Raw genomic sequence first — 27,352 nt, 5'->3', positions numbered from 1 at the left:
ATTTTAAAAGTTATCATCATATCTGAGAACATTTTGTCCAGCTAGTCAGTGTTCCAATGCCTGCTATTATAGGAAAGAGAAACCAAAGTGCTATCTCTGAACTCATAGTAGCTTGAGCATTAAAAAAAGCATGCAATTTTGGACAGAGAGGAAGGTACTGAGCATCTCTACAGCTCAGAAAACTGGGATAGAGATTACCCCAGAATGAGAGGGGCAGGGCTGGGAGATTTGTTACAGTGAAAAGCCTGCAATCCTGAAGGAGCTAAACAGCATAAAGCCCCACAGCAGATCTACTATGGGGTCTTGGTGGGACTGGCAGGCTGGAAGAACCCTCAGACCCCACAGCCAGGGATAGGAGAAACACCAGCCTTGCCCCTCTAGTCCTAAGGAAGTGAAAGAAGAACAGCAGATAGTTTTAACTTCATTATAAAAATTGATGCCCAAACAGTAACCATGTCTACAAAAAGATTTTGTTCAAATGGTTTGATTTGACAGATTTGACAGAAATTACACATTGAACAAATATGATCCCAAGTTCTCCTTAATCTCATTAAAAAGTTATAACGTCTTAAAATCACTGAATCAGAGAATCACTTCAGCTGGAAATAACCTCCAAAATTACCCAGTCCAACCATTCACCTATCAAGCACCAGTATTTCCCCACCAAACCACGTCCCTCAGTACAACAACTAAACATTTCTTGAACACCCTCAGGGACAATGACACCACCACCTCCCTGGGCAGCCTATGCCAGTGCATCACCGCTCTTTCAGAAAAGAAATGTTTCCTGATACCCAATCCGAATCTCTACTGGTGTAACTCGAGGCCAATCCTTCTCATCCTTTTGCTACTTACATGGGAGAAGAGGTTGACTCCTACATAGTCACGACTGCTTTCAGGCAGTTGTAGAGAGCAGTAAGGTCTGCCCTGAGCCTCCTCTTCTCCAGACTGAACAATCCCAGTTCCTTCACTTTGTTAGCTGTGACCTATCAGAGTTCATGCGTGAAAATATATAATATATGGTATCTGTATAACAGAAATGGTAGTTTGTCAAGGTCTGATTTCTTCCAGTTGATGTGCTATTGATTTTTCCTGTAAGATACTCGGGCAAGTTCTGAAGTCCAAATAGCTTAAATTACAAGGTTTCTTGTCAGAGCAGTTCCATCTGTTTACACAGCTTCAGAGCTTGTCATCAATATCAAAAACAAGGAGAACTTTGATCCTTTGTGCAAGCAGTGACACCAACGCCAAGTCCTGTTGGAAATTGTCTCTGCCTCCGTGCTATTTTTCCCACTTCTTGCACTGAGTGACTTCTAACAGTGATCAGCTCTCTCAGGAAATCCTGTCTTTATGTTAGCATTGTATTTTCAAGACCCCCTCTGCTGGCAAAAACATGCTAAAAAACAGCACTTCCATTTGCTGTTTGGTGATGCAGGGTTTTCTTCAACACTTTGCTAAGATCTTTATCCAGTTGCATGCAGCAGATGTCCATGAAGTAGAATACCCATTTCACTTAAGCAAGCTCTCTCTACTAAGCATACTACACAGAACTATATTTCATAGAATAAAATCAGATGAACTAATGCTTAACTGAGTCAACAGCTGAATAAAACTTCATGGATCAGTACGTTTTGTTTTGATACATTTCCCAGCTCAGCAGTTATTTATCATTTGTTACTATTAAAATGATAGCTAGGATGACAAACCCTGACAATTTCTCTGCTTCCAATCAGAGTTCCCTCATGATGACTGTTAGCAATTCACATGCAATATTGCCACCTCATGTGTCATCAGTTAACATTTGTGCAGCGTTCTGAGCATCTGGTTGGTTTACTAGGCATGCTGCCAGAAAGGGAAAACTCTCACCAACTTGGACAGGATCCCTGGGTTTTATTTCCTTTTTGCTAACAACCGAAAGGGTCCCGTTCCATTTTCATTTGCAAAAGACTCTCTCATCGTTACAGAGACAGATAAAGAAACACCTTTGTTGCAAATCCCAATTGGGTTTTGGAAAGAGAGGTTATGGGGCATGACAAAATACAGATATCAAGTATTTAACAAACTTCTTTGTAGATTTTCAGTATTTACTCTTTTTGTGTTTATATATATATATATATATATATATATATATATATAATGCTTCTGCTCAGAGAAAATCAACATTTTCTGAGCTTGTGTATCTGTAACTTAGTGGTTCCCTCCCAGTGACATCATACTCGGAAACTGGTAAAGTATTTCTAAAGCAATGACTACAGCACTTAAGTTTTGTTAATTATAAATAATAATTAAGGTTAGATATTAGGAGGAAGAAGTTTTTCACACAGAAGGTGGTGACGCACTGGAACAGGTTGCCCAAGGAGGTTGTGGATGCCCCATCCCTGGAGGCATTCAAGGCCAGGCTGGATGTGGCTCTGGGCAGCCTGGTCTGGTGGTTGGTGACCCTGCACATAGAAGGGGGTTGAAACTAGATGGTCATGGTGCTTTTCAATCCAATTCATTCTATCATTCTATGATCAGAACACTCACGGTCTCTCAGATTCTACAGTCAAAGCAGCGCGATTACTTCAGGGCTTGAAAGATAAGAAAGAATGTCATGGATCTATGAAACATGTTAGTAATTGAGGGAGAAGAAATCAGAAATCTGTGTGTATATGAAACACTGCACAACAATGAATTAGAAACAAGTGAGTTTAACAAGTTGTTAAAGGAGCAATGGCTGTTTTCTATAGCTCACCCTTCAGAAGGTCAGCATTCAACATCAGAAATTATGCCATGCCTAAATCCAGCTTCTATATCTTATGGATTGTTTATTCATCAAGGAACATGATGGCACGCTCTCATTTCCTACTGAAAACAAGAACATCCTGTAGCATCCTAAAGGAATATAAAAGAACAACAACAAACAGGAATGCTTTGAGCCACGCCTCAGGTCGAAGAAACCAGAGGAAGCAATCTGGAAGGCACGTAAAACAAACAAATCTAACGAAAAAAAACCCAAACGAAACCAAAAGAAAAAAGCCCACAGTACGAGGGGCGAGAAAGAGCACCGCCATCCTGCCGGCATCGCTTGTGCAGCAGCACCACCCCGTGCCCGGCACCGACGGAACGGTTGTGACCTGGCCCTGTCCGCACCCGCTGCATGAGCCGGCACCAGAGAGAGCACGACTAACAGCCCAGAAGGTGAAGCCTTTCGTTAGAAACCGGGACAGCAACATCGGTAGAAACGAAGTACAAGTGCTTGAACAGGTACGTTACCTCCAAAGTGCTTTTTGGTCGCAGCCCACCGACCTGTCTGGTGCTCCGGATTCGATAATACTGCAATAATACCACATTTCTGCACACTTTCCTGAAGAGGTTCCCCTCATCTCCTGCATTTTAAACCTGGGAGATGCTGGAATAGAGCTCAGTGTCTTCTTACCAGCAGTACAGTGCTGCGCTTTGGGTTCAGGGTGAAAAGCATTGATGCTAACTCCCCCATGTTTTAACAGTTGCTGAGCAGGGCTTACACAGAGTGCAAGCTACATTTACTTGCTGGCAGAGAGGAGCTGGAAGTGCAGAAGGAGCTGGGAGGGACACAGCCAAGACTGCTGACCCATGTTGACCAAAGGGATATCCCACACCATAGAGCAACATGCTCACACATAAAAGCTAAGGGAGAAGGGGGTGGAGGGAGGATGCTCTGAGTGATGCCACCCGTCTCACCAAGAAACTACTATGTGTGATGAGCCCTATTTTTCTGGGTGTGGCTGAAACATCTGCCTGCTACTGGGAAGCAGCAAATGCATTTGCTTTGCCTGCAAGCACAGCTTTTGCTTTACTAATAAATCTTTTGCTTTCCTGTCTCAAGCCACAAGTTCTCCTGTTTCTACCTTTCCAATTCTTCCCCCAGGGGTGCAGCATAAGCAAGCAGCTGGGTTGTGCTGAGCTGCCTGCTGGGGGTTAAACCAAACCACCACTGAAAGGGTTCATTTCAGAGGAGAAAGGTATTGATTTTGATGAGAGCAACCCAGAGCAGCTGCACGTTCTGCACCAGTCACCTCTCTCACACACACACACCCTTATGAATGCCAAAAGGAAGAAGGTAAGTGCCTGACTGTTCTGTCTGGCCTGAGTACCAAGGTCCAGATTTTCCATGAACAGATATGAATTTCTTTAAAGAGCAGACAACTGCATAGCTATGGCCATAGCTGAGACGCTACGGAAATAATGAGATCTGAATACAGCCAATTTCTGAGAGACTTCATTACATACCTAAGAAGAAAAAAGAAAGTCAAAGTCAGCACTGCTATTAGCAGCTTCAGCAGAGAAACCTGTAGTTGACTTACTTCAGGACTGATGAAATCTCATTGTCTCAGATTTAGTCATCCTCTGACTTGAACACAAGGTAGAGTTCAAAAGCTGTTGCCTTGTTTCTGGCCCCCCACCTCTCCTCCCTGAAGGGTGAGGGGAATGGGAATAAAGCACCAGCTGTGAATGCAGCCAAGGTGAACTTCTAAAGGATGTCAAAACACCTACACAGAATGCAAAAGTTATCGTTCACTCTCTTCAAAATAACGTCTCACACACCAATGCACTGGATGCATTTTGCTGATCTGAGACTTCTAAATGCTTCGTACATTAAATTGGGAAGCAGAAAAAACGTTATCAGTTAAGCTTTCACTTGTAGTATTGCCTTCTCCATAAATTACTTTCAAGATGGGTTTCAGAGTAAATAAGTGTTAAAGCATTTCCTTTCCAGCTGTCATAAAGGAGCAAGAGGATAAAAAAGCAATGATATGAACAGGACCAAAGTGGTGCATCAACAAAAAAAAAGGAAGAAAAAAAAAAAAAATCAAGTGAATAAAATAGCAAATTCCATACACACAAAAAAATTGTCTGATATACCATATGCAACTCCAACTACATAAATTTGCTTTAAAATAGAACTCTGTAGGTAAGGGGGTTGAATCTGCTATTCAGGCACTGGAATGGCTGCCCAGGGAGGTGGTGGAGTCACCATCACTGGCAGTGTTCAAGAGGCGTCTGGATAGTGAGCTAGGAGATACGGTTTAATGGTTTTCTGTAGGTGTGTTAAAGGGAGGATGATTGGATTAGATGATCTTGTAGGTCCTTTCCAACCTTGTGATTCTATGTGACCTTGGGTTCTTGACTTAACTGAGATTGATAGGACAATCAACTTCCAAGCACTTCATAACCGTGCTGGAAACTGAACATAAATTTTCATGAATCAAAATCAGAAGATGTAGAGGCGAAAAACAAACACAGCCATGATAAACAATTCACGTAGAGAGAGTAATTAATTCTCAGGTGATTGTAGTTCAAGGTTACCTTACTGTTGCAGCATATTGAACAATCTATATTTCATATTCCTAAAGGGAAGTTAGATAGCAAATACTGGAAACATGAATCAGTAACTGTATTTCTATGTAGTTTGACTTCTTTGAGAAAGCTCAAGTTTGCAGACTGTTTCTCAATTCAAAATGGAATTTAAAATGCTTTTGAACCATTGCATCCAGCTGTATTTCCGTGGCTGCATTCCAGGGCCCTCCAGCAGTTCACCACAGGGTCAGGGGAATGTGCAGGCTGACAAACAAGGCAGGGCAGGATTGCAGCAGCAGCACTTATACATCAGTTTAAGCTATGGTGGAGACAGAACCATAGAATCATTACGGTTGGAAAAGATTTCTAAGATCATCTCATTGACACAGAACACACCCCTTACCAACCTCATGTACAGGCAGTGACAGAGGAAATTCAGCAGACCTTCCAGGAAGGGTTGAGAAAAGCAGTTAACTGCCAAAAGAAAATCATTTGTGTTGGTTTTAAGTCTGCAAGTAACAAATTTGGACCCCCACAAAAAAGTAGGGAAGACAGAGATAGTGAGTGGAACAGTGAGTGAGTGTGTACAGAAAGTAAAGGTTTTAGAGTGGATAACAACATGTTTACTTAAAACAACTCTTCATATTTTACTTGACTAACCAAGTGCTTGTTAGCAAGATATTACAGCAATAAATCACAGTTATAATTTCCAAAACTTCAAACTTCACATTTATTCAATACGGAAGTTTAAATCTGTGAAGAATCAATTTCATCAGGACTATTAAAATGTGCAGATTGCACAGCTGCTGTACGTGACTAACTGATAAGCTAAGTTTAGAACCGTGGTGTTTAGACTTCATAATGCATTAAACAATCCCCTTGTTCTTTTCCACACGTGTCAATGTAATTTTCAGAGCCATTCATAAATGGTAAATGAAAGCAGCAATTTTAAGGCAGCTTATATAGCAGACCAGTGTTTCTTTAGCACTGTGCCCTCTGCTCCCTGCTAACCTGTTGCAGCACCATGCTCTCATCATCCTTATTCCATGCAAGATCCCCGACGTATGGACCACTTTCCTCCCATCTTCTTCACCTGTGCCTATCCCAGAAATCTTCAACCAGTCCTACAAATGCAGCATATCAGCTCTACTCTGGCACTGATGCTAACAGCTCTCCTCCTTTCTCAGCTTTGGAGGAAAAGAAAACAAGAAAAGAAAGCAGCACAAAATAAGAATGCAGTGCTGAGTATATATCAGTAGTTCAATATTCCAGCTATACCAAATAGCAGCATCACCACAGCAACAATATACTGCCTGCTACTAGGCTGGAAATCATGATGTGCAGCTGCAAACTAGTAGGAAAAATACACCAACTATTTCAAGCAGTGGAATTAAATGAAAATGGATCTTTGCCCATTGAAAACCACAAACAACAGTGCCAAGAGGGAAAAAGTTTATTGGTTCTTTAGATTTCCAATGACTGCTTGTAATATGTTCTACAAATTCATTCAAATATTACATACAAAGGACATCTTCATTTGCATTGTTAGAACTAGTTTAAGATTTAGTGGAAATGTAAGGAATAAAAGCCAAAAAAGTCTTTAAATTATTAGTGGAAATACATGATTATTTTTTTCCCCCTCCATATTTCAGCAAAACAATTGCAAATAAACCGCATTCTGTGTTCAGTTCTCATCTTCCATGAAGACGACTTTTGCATACACCCAGAAGGCACTTGAAATTCCCAGAGGTTGGGATGTCTGAGGAGAAGGGACTGATTATCAGCCGGGTAGTAATATGTTTGGTTTTAATAAGTGCGATATGAATATAAATTCAAACAGCCATAAAGCATTAAGATGCAAAATCTTAGCTAGGGATGCTAACTAAAGGGCTGCAAAGCTGGAGTACAAGAAATCCTTCATGTCGCTGCCACCATTATTCATCATCTCCACCACAGAGGAGCAGGAGTGCCTTCCTGTAGTCCCCAGACGTATCTTTCTGTTGATACAACAAACCAGTCACCATGAGTCACAGCCACAGAAATGCAAGGAAAAGCAGCTGCCAAGGAAAGACTAAACAGATTACACACACATCCCATCCACAGGAAATCCAATCAGTCGATGACTCTCCACTCGGGAATGGCAGAAGGAAATTCTCTGCCTCTTCTGCCAGAGTTATATTTACAGAGAAAGAAGTTCAGAAACATTGAATACCCCTGAAACCTTTAGTAGAACTGAGCTACCTACTGCATGTTAGAAAGCATTCAACTGCAAATGAGGAAGTGCAAAGAAGAAGCTGGAAGCAGCACCAAATGCAATAGCCTTTATGTTGTAACCCAGCCTAATTGATGGAGCACCACCTAAGGAGTGGCAAGAGCATTTAAAATATTCCCCAAAACATTACCAGGAAAAAAAGCATTTGGGATCTAAGTTTGCTGCAAAACCATGACAATCCTCTCACAGCTGGCTCTGGATTTCTTGCTTGCTCCTACATTTCCTCCTCCTCCACATCCACTCAGTGGAGATTTTGACACAGACAATCATTCCACTGTGAGATTTCATCCTACTTTCGAGTGGTGCTAAAGGTTCCACATCACAATCATAGATTTCCTCTCCAACCCCCAGTGCTACTCCTCGGGAGCCATCACCCTCTCTAAAGCACTACAAAACAGAAGGAACTCAGAAAAGAAAAAGGAAATGAAGCAGTAACTAAAAGCAGAAGAAAAAAAGAATAAGAGTAATTGTAATTTTGGGAAGACCACATCTAGTCTCCCAGTGAACACTGAGGGGAGAAAAAAAACAAACAAAATAGCTTTTCATAAGAAATGCTTCCTACTTAAATGATGCTGCTTGGTACTTCACAGAACTGCAGGCCAACCACAGCTGTCCTCAGAGCACCCTATGTTGTCCTGCATTACTGCTTCCCTCTCATAAACAGTGGAAACAATTACTTCTTGACTACCCCTGCTTCCCCTGACAACAAAGAAGTGGTTTTACCTGAATCATCTGATACAGCGATTTTGCAAAATTCTTTCTGAATTCATGTCTAATATCCAACAGATCGATTTCACTTCTTGAAACCATCACTCTGATCAGGGTCTCATCATCAGTGCCAGCCCCCTAAAGAAAAGATTTTAAATATTACATTATACGTTTGTTCCAGACAAATACGGTATTAAAACAACAACAACAAAGCAAGTGGTATCTCAAAACACTCCTGCGTTACATTCTTATACCAAAATGGGATTTATAGGACAGTACCACAAGACATCCACACTGCAGTGTGTAGAACAGAGGACCAGCAATGCAAGGTGCTCTAAGCTCCAGAAGTCTGTGAGGTGCCATACATTCAACCCTCTTATTTTGTGTTACATCTCCACAGACTCCAACTGTGAGCACCCAGATAAATTTTAAACCCTCCAGTTCCAAGATTACACAGTAGCACGTCTGATCACTACAACCAGAAGCACACACAAATCATCTTTTCAATGAAGTCTCAGACTGCAAACCTGCAGTGAGTTCTGGAAGCGGGTACATAAATCTCAACAATGACTATGCGAGCACAGGCAGACCAATCCATTCCACAAGTTATCCAGCTGTTTATTAGAAGGCAAACTTCCTCTGCCTTTTCCAACCATGCAATTCTTTTATTCATCTGGCTTTAAATATTCCAAGTTTCTGCACTAGCAAGTGCTGTCAGACCAACATCCTGACCCCTCCTGCCCAGACACATCAGACTCCACACAAGCTGAAGCAATACAGATTGTCACATGCTGACCTGCTAGTGCACCTCAAGGAAGGACTTGGCAGAGTCCCCACGATCATCTTCAGCCTAATGTCCAGGGCCACTCAATCCTTCGACTGGGTATAACATTCTTGGGTTACATCTAAAAGTGCCCTAAAGCTGCTCAGAAGTTATGGAATGAGTCCAGTTGTTTCTGAGTAGGATTTGATAGTAAAATCTGGTAAAAGCTCGGCTCTGCCCCACCTTAGCATGAAAGCAGACACTGTAGAACTTTGTCATACCAAACCGCTAAATTATGAGTATAAACTCTTCTGCCAAATTTACTAATGATGAAGTTCTTTCTTATGGAAACAGATTAACCATCTTATTTATATATATAAATATCTGGGATCTCATTCATAGGCTTTAGTAAAGCATCTCATCATAGAAATTAAAAAGATTCTTAAGCCCGTAGGGGGAAAAAAAAGTTTGCACACTGGTGTGTTTGGTCAGCAAGAGGAAGAAAGGAAAGATTTCTTCTTCTTTTAATTACTATTGTCCAATGTAAGTTAGTAATATATATTCTCTGCTTCTCTCTTCCCATCCAAGATGAGGTGAGGCGAAGAAAAGCACAGCTGTGTGACCAATAGGGTTCCCCTGCTAAAGCTTTTATAGCTGTTCAGATTGCTTTTGTTTTTCTCTTACAAGTTTATTTTCCCTTTCAAAACAGGATGGTCATTATGTTTGTGTTTCAAAGTTAACCGCACCTTTAGTCTCTAAACACTCTCATCCAAAGCAAAGAGCAATAGATTGCACAAACGGCAGTTCAGCTTTGGTCATCTTGACTTCCTAATTATATCTACCACCTAAATAAAGGCAACTAAGTCTTTATTTAGCTGAACGTACTCAGTGAATCTAGCCAGACATTTTCCATCGTAACAAGATCAAGGCCAAAAACAGGTGATGAGACTGATGTTTCCTGTAAAATACTTATGGTCTGAGAAATTTACAGGGAGGGGTAAAAAAGCAGCATATGAATTGATCTGCATTCCCCAAACCTTTGGTATATGCTTAGTGATACAGTGCCCTATTGGCATTTGCGGTGGGGAAAAAAAAGAAATGACAAACAAGTGAAAAGGAGGACGATATCCAGGGGAGATGGAAAGTGACATGTAGAAAAATATATACATACTTTCATGGAATAATACAAAGTTTCAGCAAAATAGGCAGGCACGCTTCGGATGCATTTCACTGAAAAAAGGCAAAGGATTAAATTACTGACTGTTATTCAACCACAGGGCAATATTTCACTGGCAAGACAAGCTGAATGCTTCTGCATCATTTTCTCCAGTATGGACAATTATATATGATTGTATACAAATGCTTACAGTTAGCTAAACTGTTCCCCCACTACAACTCTTTGGGTTCTAAGAGTTATAACTGAAAAAAAATATCACTTGCCAAATTCCACTCCCAGTTACAAACCCACTTCAGCATGGTAAGCAGGATGCCAAGAATTCAACCAAAGGCAGAGCTCTGTCTCACTTTCTGGTGATGGTACGCACTACTGAACAGAGCACGGTTAGCAACACCACTGTTCCCACTTTTTCCCCACTCCCCCTCCTTGCCTCCATCTCATAAAGAGTAAAAGCCTATTCTCTAAACACAAAAATAGACCCCAGGTGAGTAATTTAAGAAAGAACCATGTTTTCATGCCAAATCCTGTAACAACTGCAATTTAAGAAGGCTTGGGAGTAAACAAAAGAAGGCCAGTTCGGGTAATTACCAACTGCCAAAAGCAGCTTCTCCAAATCACCAGAGGTTTCACGGTCAATGGTTTCTTCAATTTGAAAGCCAGAAATAGTCATGTATTTGTCAAACACTGGAAAATAGAAAGCGTGCTTACAGTCACACACATATTGTCAGCATTTTTCCTAGAATCCTCCTCAGTACAGGTTAATGCCATCTGTATCTCGTTATCCACTGCGCAAATGCTATTGTTCACTCCTTCTCTGCTCTGAAATATTTTAAATACCTATTTCTTACTGGACTGCTATTATACAGCACATTCCTACATATCTTGAGAGGAGCAATGTCATGAAGCAGAACATGCTGACGACATCCTAGCAGGAAAGCAGCTTTGTGGAAAAAGATCCAGGGGTCCTAATAGACCAATAGACAGGGGGACTCGGCAGCCTGATCCAAATGTCCCTGCTTGAGCATGGGTTTAACCTCAAGCAGGCCCTTCCAATCTCATCATACTGGGATTCTGTGAACATACCCAGTAAGACTGCAGAAAGAAAGAAGGTGAGAAGCTGAAGGAAGCCCTAAACATTTTACCCAGAGCAATGCTGCCATCAGGCTGAATCTGAGATCTTTTCTATGCTGGGCTACTACATCCACTTAGCTTTGCCCAGGTTGTCCTGTTGGCAGTCTATTCTGCATCCAAAGAAAACTGCTGTCTTATCAGTAGTTATAAAATATTATATTCCCATCATGTTAGGTAATGTTGGATATATAAAACAAACTTTAGGATTACTTTATTGCCTACAGCAGTTTAAAAATAAAAATAAAATCGCAAATAAAATTAGCTTTGAAAATCCAATGAATCCAAGATAAAGGAAAAACAAAGACTGGAGAATGAAAAAAAAAAACTTACTGGTTATTAACTCCAGTGACCTAAGCAGCCTGGTAAAACAGACTTATGAACAGGTGAGAAGGAGGAAAAAAAATATTGTTTATTTATTAAGAGCTAATAAAAAAACACACCTAGGAAATGGTAGATTGTTTCAGATTATGGTGACTCATAACAGATTGTTATCGTCACTTTATTACCATGACCTCTTTCAAAAGTAAATGTAAACATGCATCCAGCAAGAAGCACTCCAGCTGTCCCTCAGATCTACTGCACCACTCCCTCAAGCAGCAGATGATCTCTGCTTCTTGCTATGGGGGAAAAAAATATGGGAAACAAAACTGTGGGTACTAAAAAGAAAAGTGAATAGAGGTTGCTGGACTTTACCAATGCAGTACCAGAAACAACTACCACTTTTACCATCGTCAGGGTAATGCCAGGACTTCAGTCAGAAGTTTTTAGCCATCCATGAACCGTATCACCTACCCCTCCTTAAGTGAGAAACGCTTCGAGTTCCCAAAATGGTGATGAATGTTTCTTCGTCTGTTCCCCATTTCAGCTCCCCAGCTCTAAACAAAACCTGTTGTAAATTGAAAAGAACAAAACAGCAGAATTTGTCATGTGATTACACGTCCTGTTGAAAAAAGTTCCATTTGTCTTACTCTAAGGAGCATTATACTCACCAATCAGCAATAGCTGGAGGGGAAAAGATGAGATAAAATACTAAAGTGACTTTGGAAGCAAATAAATGATAAATTCTGAAACTGACTGTGAAAGCATTTAATAATGCTTAAGGCCCTAACATTGAATGTGTGCACAGTCCCTTTCATAAGCCTCAAGTTTTCAGAAACTGCCATCATCTAAGAGAGAAAAATCTATTCCTAAAATTGTTTTTTCTCTTCCCTTTTTTCAATCAAACTGGCAAAACGTCATTATAATATGACTCATCTCAATGGGACAACTATGTTTACTTGGCTCGGGAGCTTTCCAAACTAGAGGGGCCAAAATGGATTCAAAAGCTTGCAGAAACAGTACTTGTGAAATGCTAAATTCTTAAGCAATATAGAATTACACTGGTAAGAAATTGTAACTGTTAAAGCACAGTGACTGCTCTTCAGCTAAGTCTGAATGCTACTTGCAGCCTATAGTAAAGTAGAATGTTTTTAGAAATTCAGAAAAATAAATTAATTCTTTTGTCTAAAACTCAGAAGCCTTTCTTCAAATTGTGTGCTAAACCGGACATCAGGAAAAAGGTTTTGCATATCAGAGTATATAGCTTTTTTCCTCCCACCTCACTGGGGCAAACAGCTACCCAGTGTACCCATTTCTTCTCTAAATGTTTCCTTAGTTACACATAATGGATCTCAATACATTTCTCCCATCATGATACACAAAAAAATCCTTCCCAGTACTTAATAGCTATCCCAAGAAGTACTCTGAATAATGGTTCCAATACCCATTAAATCAGAGCAGAGTCCAACAACCAGGGATATGCCCATCCATTTATAAAGAAACTGAAAACAGGTGATAAACCAGGTGCCACTTCTATCGATCTTATCATTGCCAGGAACAACAGTTCATAAATAATAAAACAAGTCTCAAGTATTTTTACAACCGCACTACTACGTTTTTGTGTGCTTTGCTACTGCACAACACTCAAAATGTGCCTCAACTGCATAGTTTAAAAAAGCAACACAAAACATCTTCCAAATAGTTAAACTTTCTCTTCTTAATAGTTCCCTACATAATAATACCATCTCAAATGTCATTTCCCCAACCACTTTTATTTAAATTATGTTTGTTTGGTTTTAATTTTGTCTGAGATCACTGAAAATTACCACTGAATTTAAAAAGTTGTACTCGAATATTTCATATCCTTCCTGGAATGTCATAGTAATCAATGGAAACATCTGGAAGCCAGACATAGTCTTGCATTTGCAGTCACATACTTCAGTTCTGACCATCTGTACCTGGCAATAATCATTAGAAAATGCTCTGAATCTATTCCAGTTACATTAGCTGTTGAACACAAAGATATAATTAAGAGAAACATGACAGAACACCACCCTGTGTGGGTCCCAGCTCAAGCCAAATGCACACAGCAGACCACAAAGAACATTTTAAAAACGGAGGAATTTTTCTATATTTAGGTAGGGTGCCTCCTAAATTTAGACAGTCAAAAAGAGGCACCTATCTAACAAGGACTGCGGTTCATGACTTTCTTCAGCTACATAAACCCAGCTAAAGGTAAAACTGGCATGGTTTCATGAAAGAGTCAGTTTAGCCATTTAAATATTTGCTTCACTAATTGCCAGGCTCTGGTTGGCCCCATACGAATTTTAACTGAAGGAGAAAGATGCTTTCTGATTTCACATAACAAATGATAGGCCTGCGCCAAGAAGAGATTTTGCCAATGTCTCTGTGCACCTTGCTCTACTTTCAAAAGAATCTTTAATTGATCTGGTGAGCTTCTTTCCCTCCTTGCCATCTTGGACAACCCATATGTTTTCTCCCATCTTAGCTAACAGTTTATGAAAGAAAATCTGTACATGGAGATATTTAAAACTGTTGAGAAGAAACATGCATTGCATTCATTCTGTACTCCAGCCACTAAAATAGTACCTGTGCCTACAACAAAAGCCAACAGAAACTAGCAAAAGACTTCTTCAAGGATATTGTTTACTGCCAGTATTCCTCTTCTCGCCTACAGCACAGTTTAATGATCAGCAATCCAGCCAAGGAACATACTCGCAAATGGCAACAGGTGTGTCCCTAGAAACTCTATAGAAGAAAAATATTGGATTGCCATTTTGTTACAGTAGCATAGGGTATTTGGAATCCTTTCTCTTTTTATTGTTTTATCCTCCCTGGAGGCATCCTTCACTGATTAGCATTACCATTTCCCTGTGACAAGGACATTACACTTGACATAAGGGCTGAATTTAGAGAAGCCCAAATTGAGCATTAAAGAATAAACTGTTAACACTTCTGAGTTTTCCAGCAGTGAGATCTCTGAATCACAAAGCCTCAGCAATCATAATTTTCTCTTCTAGTGACTTAATCACCAAAACAAGTCATACTTTATGCTGAAACACAAAAGTTTTGATCCCAACACTCCAGTTTTTTCACTTCTTTTCTCTAGAACACATAAAATCACAGCATAATATATTTTAAACAAACAAACAAAAAATTCTCTCTGACATTTAAACTATATTTGTGTAGGATCTTTACAAGAGAACTGGTAGAGATGCTCACTCTTCCTCCCCCTCAAAAGAGTCATTCACCCACCTGAGCATCCTTCTCAACGAGAGCATCATCAACTCTGCCATCAGGATCTCTGTTTGCCTAAAGAAAAATATACAAGCTATTAAATTGATAGTTGAATCAAAAGTCAAACTGATACATTAAGCCTGTAAAAGTTATTGTGAGAAGTCAATCTGTAATGTACCTTCTTCAAAATCAACTTCACTTCTCAATTCTGCTTGCCTTATTACCTTTAAAAACCTACAGGGCAGACATTCTGCTGTATCCATACCATAAACACCACAGAAGCTTTCCAAGGAGGGTAGAAACAGCCTGTAACAGAGCTCAAGATTGTACGTTCAGAGGAACTCATTTTCAGTACCAGTCCTGCCTATAATTTGGCCTATGAATGCTAGTCAGTGAGCAGAAAACAACTAACACACATCAGACATCAAAACAGAAAGAAAATCATACACACATGCAAGCATGAATACGAAGAGATACACACCTGCAGCAGGACCACCAACAGTCTCTGGAAATGGCCTGATGTCTCTCCTGTGATCTTATCCTCCAAGTTGGCCTCATACTCTGCAAAAGAGCAACACCATTATGGAATTGTGCATCAGAAACAGCTTTAACAGCTGGACATACTCTGCCTTATAACATAACGTTATTGTAAAAAGATAAAAAGATAGTACCTCACACCTGCTATCAGCAGTGCTAAAAGTATTTTGAAATGCAGGGTAACACACAGGCCCAGCTCTTCAAGGAGCTGAAGACCATACACATCTGGGGTTAATCTGAAATACAGCAGTATCTATTCAGCAAGTGTAAGCCCAGAAAAATCTTGTTTCCATACATTTTGTCCCTACACTTTATTAAAACATGAGGATTCCTTCTGTGTTGGGAATCAGGATTCTGAATCCCCACTCAGATGTGCTGAATTAATCACTGCCTCAGAAAGATAAACCCCCATGATCATTGGATGAATGCACGTACTCTTGTAGACCACCGGAAAGCTGGACCTGCTCTAGCATAAATGCATTTTAATAAAATGATAAAATAATAATAATAATAATAATAATAATAATAATAATAATAATAATAATAATAATAATAATAATAATAATAATAATATATTATATATTATTATATATTATATATTATATATATTATATATATTATATATTAATATTATATATTAATATTATATATTATAAAAATATATAATAATAAATATTATTATAAATTAAAAAGGAAATAATAATAATAATAGTTATAATAGAAAATCTATACCAGGTTTCTAATTTCCAAACAGAAATCCCTGGGTAAGACAAAGAAATACATCTGGACAAATTCTAAGCATAAGGCACAAAAGAATGCATATCCCAGCCATAGGCCCAAATAAAAAGCACTTTTTGTTTACAACTCAAACACTAATTTCTAGCAATATGAAGTTTCCCAGCTCAGCAGAACAAAATTCCACTTGCTGCACGCACACCCCTGTTCACAGATAGGTCCTGTTTGAAATACATGTTAAAACCGTATTGAAAGACCTGATATGAGAACCCAGAACTTTATTTTATGCTGAATTTTACCTTGCATATACACCTGTTTAATATTCTGCACTTCAGCAGGTGTTCTGGAGGCAAGAATTTCAGTCAGCACTTTCTCATTGGTTCCTGCTCCCTAGGGTGCAAGTAGAAACAGTTGATTTGATAACAACAGGAAAGCAATTATTCCCTTTGACAATCAAAAGGCAAGCATTATTTATACACTTGGACCAAACAGAGAATTTTTTCTTATTATTATCTCATATATTGAAAGTAGAGAACTGGGAATTTTTTATTTCAATTCTGGTATGATTATATGCAAACACTAACCCAATTCTTACCAAAAGCTCACTGCTGCAGGATTCAAATGAGCCTCTCCATGTACAAATACACACAGACATCTCAGTTCTTCACTGTCACAGTCAATGACATGAAGGTAACCAAATGGTTTCCATCTTAGCGGTAGTTCATACTCTGTCATTGATCTTTACCTTACTATCAGTTGTGCCGTGTTTAAGCCTTGCCCCTTTTCCACCACAAATAAGCACATTTTACAACAGAATTGTAAATGAGACCCTCAAATAGTTGCTGCCCTCTCATTACATGTAGCCACAACAGGAACTCCTCACTTTCACAAGGATAAAATTCACAAGAGCCAAAGTAACCACGTCTGAGTCTGCTTTGCATGTAAGAAAAGCCACTGCTGCTTACACTTGAACAGGAGTGACTTCAGAAAAGCATTAGTTGATAACAATACTGTGCATTTTCTTTACTGCAGCATATTATATACAATTCTTCCTAAAATTTAAAAAGAACTTTATCAGCTTTCCCTTTACTAACTGGATGTTCATTCCAACACACAGAAAATACCAACTTACCAAAAATACGAACAAAAATTTTATAAAACACATTCAGTCCTTTCCCTCTCACCTTGATTGCGTGCTTCAGTGCATGAGCATCAAAAATATGTGCTGGTCTCATCAAAGATACCATCAATGTTTCAAACTTGCCTGTAAGTTCTGATTTCAGGTCATCCACAAGATCCTAGTGCAGAACAAAAGTACCGTAATGAATAATGACTGAAGACTTCAAAGGGGCACCTTGTGTATCTGCAAGTTAGAAGACTCTGGAGATGCATTGAAAAGGACACAGGATTGGGTTCTTTTTGTTTTAACTGGTATGTAACCTAAACAAATGTAACCAGATGAAGAGGAGGGAAAAAAAAAAAAAAAAAAGAAAAAAAAAAGATGCTTTTGCACTTGGAAAACCTGGATCATGAAATCATAGAATCCTTAGTGTTGGAAAGGACCCTTAAAGATCATCTAGTCCATCTCTCCTGCAATGAACAGTGACACCCACAGCTCAATCAGGCTGCCTAGAGCTCTGCCCAGCCTGGCCTTGAACATCTCCAGGTGTGGGCTAGCCATCATATATCTGGGAAACCTGTTCCAGTGCCCCACCACCCTCACTGCAAAAGACTTTTTCCTTATATCCAACCTAAGTCTACCCTATTTAAGTTTAAATCCATTTCCCCTTGTTCTCCCACCACAGACTCTGCTGAACAGTCTGTCCATTTATTTCTTACAGCCCCCCTCCCTTTAGATACTGAAAGGCCTCTTTCTCTTCTCCAGGCTGCACAGCCTGAGATCTCTCAGTCCTTATAGGAGAGGTGTTTTATTCCTTAAATCATTTTTGTGGCCCTTCTCTAGATGCATTCCAACAGGTCCATATCTCTCCCATACTGAGAACTTCACATCTGGACACAGTACTCCAGGTGTGGCCTCCCTAGTACAAAGCAGAGGAGTAGGATCACCTCCCATGCCAATTCTTTTGATGCAGCCCAGGATATAGTTGGCTTTCTGGGCTGCAATGTCACATTGCTGGCTTATGTCCAGCCTCCCATTGGCCGGTACCCTCAGGTCCTATTTGACAGGGCTGTGCTCCATCCTTACGTCCCCCAGCTTGTATTGGTAGTAGGGGTTGTCTTGACCCAGGAGCAAGATCTCACACTTGGATTTGATGAACCTCATGAGGTTAACCTGGGCCCACTGCTCAAGCCTATCTAGATCCCTCTAAATGGCATTCCATCCTTCAGGTGTATTAACAACACCCACAGCCTGGTGTCACCTGCAAGCTTGTTGAGGGTGCACTTGACCCCACTGTCAATGCTATTAATGAAGACATTAAATGAGTATCTGTCCTAGCACTGACCCCTGGGGGACACCATTCATTGCTGATATGCTTTGTTTCTATCACATTTTCTAGCTCTAAAAAACTGTTTTCCTGCTATTGCTTTACATGGCAGATATTAAGTTGAAACATTCAATAATTCCTTCCATACTGAGGATAAGGTCAGTACTAAAATCATACTAACAGGAAACTATGCAAGTTTTTGCACTAAAACATAAGACATATTATAACAGTGTACATGGAAGAAACAAATCAATCAAAACCAACATTTCTTTCTTTTGATAATCTAACTTGAGTATTCTAACCTAGTCAGACATTAAGGATATGAAGAAGAAAGGGGAACAGAAACTAAACTCAATTTTCTTCAAAGGAATCTTTCACAGAAACCATGATGAATGTGCCTCACTATCACAACTAATCATCAAAGGACACATACAGCTCATTTTTTTTCTTTTTCTCACCCTGCCAAATAATGTTTTAAAAGAAGATGCAATTTCTTGACGTTGAGCATTACTTCTGCTGGTAAGGATCTTCAGAATAGTCTCTTCATCAGTCCCTGAAGTCAGAAAGAACAAGAAACAGTTACAAACAAACTCCAAAGAAAACAAACAGAAAAAAAAACAAGACCACAGAATAAGCACAAACTCAAACAGGAATAAAAGATGCTTTGAAAATAAAAGCCTACTGACAAACAGCAGAATCGTGTAAATAACAAGCGCCACCAGACCTCTAGCTGAGCCACCATGTTTGGTGCTTTGCTACAGCAAAAATATGGCAGAGGACCCAAGTACTGCTATTTACTGCTTTCCATCAGAGCCCACTTCCAAACAGTGCTCCCAGCTCTGCAGCTGTCAGGTAAAAGAACATTTAGACACAGGCTGCAGCTTATAAGAGAGCCCTGCTTTCAGGCTTTCCAAGAGACTTAGGAGTGCATTGAGACATTGTATACATAATGTATATTTAAGACCGTACGCTCAGTCAACTCCCAGAAAAACTCAGTCCAGTACCCCTAAAAGTCTCAGGGCAGGAAAGTATGGAGCTACTATCCAGTTTATGTACAGTAGGTTACAAAGTGATCCTCACAGCACAGGATCTTGCTGGCTGTACTGAATTTGTCAACGGACCTGAGGTTTAATGAACTTCATTCTCCCCTTCCCTGCTTATCCCCACAGGCAGCTTCAAAAGTATCAATTAGGACTTGTTATAATGGCAAAGATTTGGGGCAGGAATATACAGCCTGAGTTAACAGACCACTCCTTAGCCTACCTCCATTCTGTGTGCTTTGTATTTAATCACAACCATAACACGGTTACTCACTTCCAGACCAAGGGAGCATTTGCACATTTTCCAAGAGCTACTACTACACTGCAATAATTTTCCAGTTATACCCTTTCAGTTCATAGTCCAACTTACTGTGCAATAAAACCTTACACGTAGAAACCTGTGGAGTATTCATTTTTAAATAAGGTCTATCCAAGCCATGTTTTTTCCTTGTGTTAATCTAAAAACAAACATTATTGAGAGCAGCACAGTCAGAACTAGAACATGCCCAGATTTCTGTAGTTCTGAGACTGTCATCAGTAGCATGTGAACACACACTTTATCCTTTTCTGCTAGTGTAAAAAATGAGTTCAGAAAGGATGTTTCAAAGCAGGAGTGAGAGCCCTTTCCCTAAAATATTAAATACTTCTTACCCATTCCCTTCATAGCCTTGCGAAGGGCTTCTGCATCAGCTCTGGCATCAAAAGGAGCAAATGCTGTCACAGTGCCTCTTGTATACTAGAGAAAAAGAAGATTGAGAAAAAGGGGAAAAAAAAAAAATATGATATTGAAGATAAAGTGTCTTTCAGTTGTATGTGAGCTCAGACTAAATTTGAATCCAAGACTCAAAAGCAAATAGCATCCTTCATGTCTAAGTAGCAATTTGTGGGCATTTAAATGCTGCTCTCGCTAAAGGTTCTGCCGTAATTTCATCCAGCAGCAGAGCAGCTAAATTCAGGTTTATTTGCATATGGGTAGTTTGCAGAATTAGTTCTGACAACACAATGGAGCCTGAGAGCAGAAAAATGAGTGAAATTATCATACCTTAGAATAATTTGGGAAATTAATTGCACAGGCCACACGGGACAGAAAAGCTGCACAGAGACCCAAGATGTGTTTGGAAATAAGAACTTATTTCCTTCAAGCAAAGTGCACTGGAGTTTTCAGTCAGTATCACACCAATTGAATCACATTAATTGATTCCATCCTGCTGCAGACGTGACAGTTCAAGAATCTGCTGTGCTCTATCTATACAGGTAATTTAAAGAACTACAGAGGTCAAGAAACAGCCAAAGGGGGAAACAGCTGGCTTTTGGGAACAGGGAGGCTTTCTAACAGCAGGAGAAATCTTTCATTGTAGGTACAGTCATACTGAAGTAGCAATTAGCATAGGAAGAGCATTTTTCCACTCTCAAGGAAGAATACAAAAGGAAACGCAAAGGAACCCACTAAGAATAAGGCCGGATTATTTCACGGGCAGAACAACCATCTGGCCTTTGTGACACAGTCTTTCCCTTTCCCTTGAGTTAGCAAGTTCAGCCTCACAGTGCTTCAGTTCCAAGTCAACGTACCCATCTAGGGTAGGTCAGCCAGAAAAGTACAGAGGAAAAAGGACTGGAAAGCACCAACCAGAAACTGCCCTGAAGCACTGCTGCCTCTCAGGCCATCTGTGTGTTATTAGCAGAGAATCTTTAGCACTCCCAGAGCAGAAATAGTAGTAGGTTGGGATTACCCCACTCTATATCAGAAATTCAGAACACAAAGTTTAACTGTGTTTAAGAACAACAACAAACTTCTTTCTTTTCCCAGCAGCCAGCACACATCAGAGAAATGTCAATTCCCCTGAAGCGTTCTCCTTTTCAGCATTACAACAGTAAGAAAACATTACAACATTACAACAGAAACATTACAAGCATGTTCTGAGGTGATATTTCAAATGTAGGTGCATCAGTCTGTACTTACTGTCTTTTTTGCTAGGTAATTCCAAAAACTTTCTTGAAGGAATCCCAAGGATTCAGGTGTCAATATCATAAAATCAAATTTAATCTGCTAGAACAGGCAAAGACTGAGAAGTCTGTATTTTCCTCCTCCTCCATTATTATCATACTGACCAACATGGGGTTATTCAAAAGGGTATTTCCTACTGCTTTGCTTCATATCACTTTATAAAGCCAACACTATACAACTACCATGACCTTCCTTTTGAAATCCCTGTCAGGTCAATCTATCTCAGATAAAGTAATCCCTGGTTTTTAAGTAAAAGTTTTCCTTGGCTTATCTTGTTATAAGCAAGTGGTATTTCCCTGAGTGATTCCTAAGTCTTGCAACAATGACCCAGCATTTCTCTGTCTGTTCTAGAGCAGGTATGAGCAAATACTAAACACTAGATTAAAAATCACTCTGCATTATTCTTCTTGCTTTTATTAACCAAGCAATCTTCCATAATTCCCTTTCAAAACACACTGGGGAAAACCTCACTATACACAAAATCTGATAAGCAGTTCTTGGTGCAGCTGCAAAATAAAAGTTATCTTGATGACTGGATGCCATTTATGTTCCACACACTTTCTTCAAGCATGCATTATTTACTGGATTTTGGCTACACTACCACCCTTAAGCAATCACAGACTCCTTGAAAGGCACTTAACTAGCCCATCAGAAATACTGCTGCAGCTCTGCCATTCAGGATAACAGAAATGCTCATCAGTGGGGCACCACAGACACAGCATCTGTAGTGGGAGAACCTCCAGTTATGTGTGCTGACCTTAATACTGTACACCAGCACACACCGAGCACAACTACCAGCAGGGACTGTTCATATAAGACAACCTTGGACATAGTTTTATCAGACCTAGTCAGATCTGAGTTCTAAAAGCACCTTTAGAATCCAGCATTAGGGAAGACCTAATGCTGACCGTACATGCCCCAGCACTGAGAAAGTGTTGAGCCGATCTGCCTGTCAAGAAGCTACATACCAAGCCATTCAGAGCAGTGCAGTGACTCAGCAGTCAAGGTATGGCGGTACATGTCCAGTTATATTTAACAATTGCAAATCCATCCAAAAATGTTCCACTGTCCAAGGTGTGCCATTACCAGTTATCCTGGTCTCAGCTTCTTATTTACAACAATCAGTGGGCAGAAAGATCAGCAGTGGCAAGAAACTGAGCCCAGGAAAGAAAAAGCTGCACCTTCTTTCCCAAAGACAGTTCTTTTGGGTCACAGAAAGAGAGAGTAAGCACCAGTTCACAACCATCATCACTATCTGAACTACTGAAGTCAACTTGCAGTCACATGGAGAATCAGCAGTAGGAGCTATGAACCAGATGTCCTCAACAAAATAACAGATTGATACAAGAGTTTCTGACAGATTTATTTACAAACTTTGTAAGTTTTTACAGAGGTAAATAAATTATCCTACTTCTAGTATCTCTAAGAAAGCAGCTTGTTGTTTGTGCAAATTGGATTCACTGTAACAGTACAGCCTCGTAGGACACTATTGTTGTGGTCAGTAATTTCCTCCCTCAGAGCAGTTCCTCTCTCCACCCAAAGAACAACAGAAAGGAAAACACAAATCAACTTTTATATAAAATCCATTTGTAATCTGGATCACTTAGTAGAAATCAGCATTCCAAACAGAGGGCGGTAAAACCAAAGGGAAGACAATAGGCAAGACCTTGACAGAAAGAATACTGAAGGGTTGTAACACCATAAGCCTAACCACACGTCTTTCTTTCTACGTGCCCCATTAAGCTGAGTGTTAAGCAATCGCAGGCAGCACAAAGACAATTTGAGATGGTAGACTAGAAATAAAGAGCAGCTTCCATTTTCTCAAGACACCTGTCAACAGGACTGGTGAAGGTTACGGATACACAAAGTGGGCATGAAAAGGCAGAGGTAGAAAGAGAACAAAAGACTCTGAAGCAAGAGAAAATCCAGGTCATGCCCCTCCAACAAGGAAATCCATGTTGCTTCACATCTTTGTTTATTCTGCTGTAATAGAAGTCTGCAGAAGGACAAGAAGTTACCTCATCAACCAAACTGCTCCCGAGCAGCACCTCAGAACTATTATTTCTCCCAAAAGACAGCTTTACTTTACAAATTGGCACCATGTGGCCACATATCCTGGTAACAGCATTATCTGTAACATCAACAATAGCCACCTAATGAGGTTCCCTTATTTTTTCCTACCACACACACAATTTCCCATTCACAATGCTTACCCACTATTCAATTAAAAAATATTCATGGTCAGCAAACAAAAGACCATACTTGAACCGATTCAGATTTATTTCCAGCTACTCTTGGCCCACACCCACTTGTAGCCATGTTTCCCACACATGAAGAGATAACCCCCTTCAGGATGTTACACAGCAGCTACAGAAGTTTCCTACTGGAAAGCCCAACCTGTAGTGCAGAGGAGGTGATACGCAGCAGCATTTTTATTTTAACCCTCCATCTGTTTACAAGGTGGCACAGAAGAACTGTGGAGTGGTGAGGATGGAAATGGAAAGTGCCTTCCAAACAAACAAACAAAGTGTCTCACCAACCACCAGACCAAGTCATCCACAGGTTGGCAGAACAGGAACTGTTGTACAGCACACAGCAGTTACACTTGCACCAACTGCAAGCAGTCCTTTACTGTCAGTTTATAAATGGAGATGCAAAATGGTCTCCACAAAAAGCTGGGGAGTAACAGGCCAAAACAGACCAGTCCACAGCACACAAACAGAATATATTCCTGTTGCCTTCTTACAAGATTTCTCAATCAGATAACATGAAATAGCACTTCCAAGGCAGGTAGTTTATCAAGTGGGAAGGGACTGCCTCATACATGTCTACGCATTAAACAAAGTTCACTACGCATATGGATGTGTAGGAAAAGACCTGTGTCTTAGGACTGCAGCATTTCTCCAGTCAAAGGGAAAAAAGACAGGCATGGAGAGACCAGTCAGTACAGCACACTATGGCATGCTGCAGTTTTCCACAACATGAATGAATCTTTTTTTCTCCTGGACACAGAGCACAGAAAATCCCTCAGCAACACGGAAAAAAAAAAAAAAAAAAAACGAACTGTTGCCATGCCTGAGAGTGAACAAGTACTGCAGTGACAGGGTCTCCAAAGACAACTCACCTTCTTCAGAGGTTTTATTCTTCATTGATATATCCAGCCTATACAGGACTTTAGTACTCTGTGCTCTGCAGCCTTTCTAAATGCTGAACCTTTGGTTTCACATATAAGTAACTAACGATAATTGATCTTCTGCATTTTGATATTAATTTATGCCTATTTTCATTTCTTAACCACTGCTCCATGGTGCAACGAAGTTAAAAACAGGTTTCTGCCACGAGGATCAGAGCATATTAGTTTGTTTTTTAAAAGGAATGATAGGCTGCAAAGCTTCAACACTCTCCTTCTTGGCTGCATCACCTCACATGCAGAGTGCCACAAAAGTCAGGGGGAAGCAGCCACCTGAATGTGGGAACAGGAGGCAAGACCTCCCTGGTACAAGGCTCGATAGAATCATAGAATCACAAGGTTGAAGAGGACCTACAGGATCATTTAGTCCACCTGTCCTCCTATTACCATTACTACCTCTAAGCTAGTAAATCATATCTCATAGCACCTCATCCAGACATCTCTCAAACACCACCAGCTCCAAGGGCTTCAACAAAGGTCAAGAATTAATGCCTCAGAGGAACAGGCTACAAACAAATTGCAAACTTCCATGCTTTTACTATGAGGAAGTTTCCTCTGAACCTCCTTTCCCAACTTTATCAAGCAGTTCTTAACTGGCTGTCTATTCATACGTTAAGCATGTAATCAAATACCAGCAATCATCATCATACACTCAGTTCATGCACTGGCTGCAAAGTAGCAAATAAATTACAAAGTTCCTTCCTCTAGATGCAACATCCTTTCAAAAGGTGAGACAAACCAGAGCACAAATGCACATTTCAGTGCCTGCGCACAAGTGTGTCTTCCTATCAATTAATCCCAACATTCATCTGAGAGCACTTAATCCCAAACATAAGTCAAATCATTTTATGAATAATAAATAACTGACTCAGCTCACTTTCATTCAATGATACTCCCACGGGCTGTTATTATTCCTGGCATTCAAAACTTTGTCCTAGCTATAACGCTACTGCTTAGGAATAGAATAGTCCTGTTGGAAGGGACCTCGCGGAGCACCCAGTCCAACTGCCACGGAGCTACGGGACAGAACCGCAGTCACCGCGACCTTTGGGAAGCGCTTTGCACTTTCTACAGCCGTACAAAGCCCACAGATAAGCAACTAAGTTCCTATTTTGCCGGTCAGAGCAGGGATGGGGTATATACAAGCGATGTGGCTGACTCGTATGGCAAGCCCCGCTCCAGGCTCAAGCACAGGGACATCGGCAGGGCGCTGCGCGGAGACGGAAGGGAGAGCGGTACTCGCGGCTGCAAAGCTTGCAGAAGAACAGAGCGAGTAAGGGAGGCCCAAAGCCCCGGGATTTTTCTCCCTCCTCCTCCAGCGGAAAGAGCCTCCGCCCAGGCACGGCGTAAACCCGCAGCCCCGAAAAGTTGGCCAAATTAGTGGAAACTGACGGGAAAAGAAAGAAAAAAAAAAAAAAAAAAAAAAAAAAAAAAAAAAAAAAAAAAAAAGTGAGCAGCGCATGACGTGTCCCTCACATGATCGGCCACTTTCCCCGTCCTCCTCCTTCTCTCCACATCCCCCGCCAGGCTCGGGGATGGGCCGATTTAAGGAAGACCTGAAAGAAACCAGAAACTGCAGGAGAGCCGTGCCCGCAGGCAGGGGAGCCCACTGAGGGGCGGCCGTTCCGCGATGCCTCCCGCCTCACCTTCGCCATCTCCACGGTTCGCAGGGTCGGGGCTGGAGCCGAATCCGAGTCTGCAAAGACAGAAGCGACAGTGAGCGACAGCGAGCGCCCGGCTCGCAAAGCGGCTGCGAGCCCCTGACCGCGGGCAGCTCCCTCACCGCGAGCGTCCGTCGAGCCGCCGCCCAGAGCCGCAGGGAGCGCCGAGTGAGACGCAGAAAAAGCAGCGAGCTCCGGCCCCGCCGCTGCCTGCTCCACCCGGGGGCCGGGCCAGGAACCGCCCCGGGCGGGCGGAGAGCCATGGCCGCCTCCAGCGGGCGGTGGCTGCGGTGTTCCCTGCCCGGGACCCCGTGGCCGCAAGGCGGGGATTGCCCCAGGGTAGAAGCGTGAGCTCGGACGTGAAACTCCCTGCGAGGGCTTTCACTTTTGCAGCGTCTTACAGAGGGAGCAGTTCAGGGGTCCAAGTGCCTCCCAAAGGGGGAGGTGGGCTGTGCGGCTCTTCCATTAGCTGCTCCCTCACCCGCACCGATGCGATCCAGCTGAGCGCTAGGCGCGAGGAGAAGTACAACTCAAATGGAACGTAGCGCCTTTGCCAAAATAAGACGCTACCATCTCATTATATGAAGTTTTTAACGTGCTTTGTCTTAAAGCCAGTGATGCTTTTTCTTCAGAAAACGGCGAATTTATTGATTGTGGTGTAACTTTAAATCTTTTGTCCACCGTTTCTTGATCCAGTGCACGTAAAGCTCAGGAAAAACACGAAAACCACCCAGCTGGCTTGATTTGCAGGATCAGAAAGTGCCCTGATTTCCTTCTAATCTGTTGAAGCA

General features: G+C 41.0%; 1 protein-coding gene across 2 annotated transcripts; it reads right to left on the bottom strand.

Moving 5' to 3' along the window:
* Positions 1-6,754: 6,754 nt before the first annotated feature.
* Positions 6,755-26,816, bottom strand: ANXA5 (annexin A5). 2 transcript variants are annotated; one of them, XM_015861905.2, is made up of 13 exons: positions 26,684-26,816; positions 26,547-26,596; positions 20,357-20,441; positions 19,124-19,218; positions 17,403-17,516; positions 16,518-16,608; positions 15,428-15,507; positions 14,965-15,021; positions 12,163-12,256; positions 10,828-10,923; positions 10,234-10,292; positions 8,315-8,437; positions 6,755-7,316 (listed from the first exon to the last, which is right to left on the bottom strand). In XM_015861905.2, the coding sequence occupies exons 2-13, from the start codon at positions 26,553-26,555 to the stop codon at positions 7,254-7,256; spliced, it is 966 nt and encodes a 321-aa protein (XP_015717391.1). In that variant the 5' UTR covers positions 26,556-26,596; positions 26,684-26,816; the 3' UTR covers positions 6,755-7,253. The 2 variants fall into 2 exon arrangements, with proteins under 2 accessions (XP_015717391.1, XP_015717393.1); XM_015861907.2 differs by lacking the exons at positions 26,547-26,596; positions 26,684-26,816 and adding an exon at positions 26,017-26,213.
* Between the last annotated feature and the right edge of the window lie 536 nt (positions 26,817-27,352).

This window comes from Coturnix japonica, chromosome 4, assembly GCF_001577835.2.
Source record: "Coturnix japonica isolate 7356 chromosome 4, Coturnix japonica 2.1, whole genome shotgun sequence".
Taxonomy (NCBI): Eukaryota; Metazoa; Chordata; class Aves; order Galliformes; family Phasianidae; genus Coturnix; species Coturnix japonica.
This window is presented reverse-complemented; position numbering and strand designations above follow the sequence as displayed.

What these genes read in the sequence shown, in the direction of transcription:
- ANXA5 (XM_015861905.2), bottom strand. An exon ending in TGTTGGTGGTCCTGCTGCAG is followed by an intron (nt 15,022 to 15,427) that starts GTGTGTATCTCT and finishes ATTTTTCTTTAG; the next exon opens with GCAAACAGAGATCCTGATGG. An exon ending in CTTTGTATTATTCCATGAAA is followed by an intron (nt 8,438 to 10,233) that starts GTATGTATATAT and finishes TCTTTTCTTTAG; the next exon opens with GGGGCTGGCACTGATGATGA.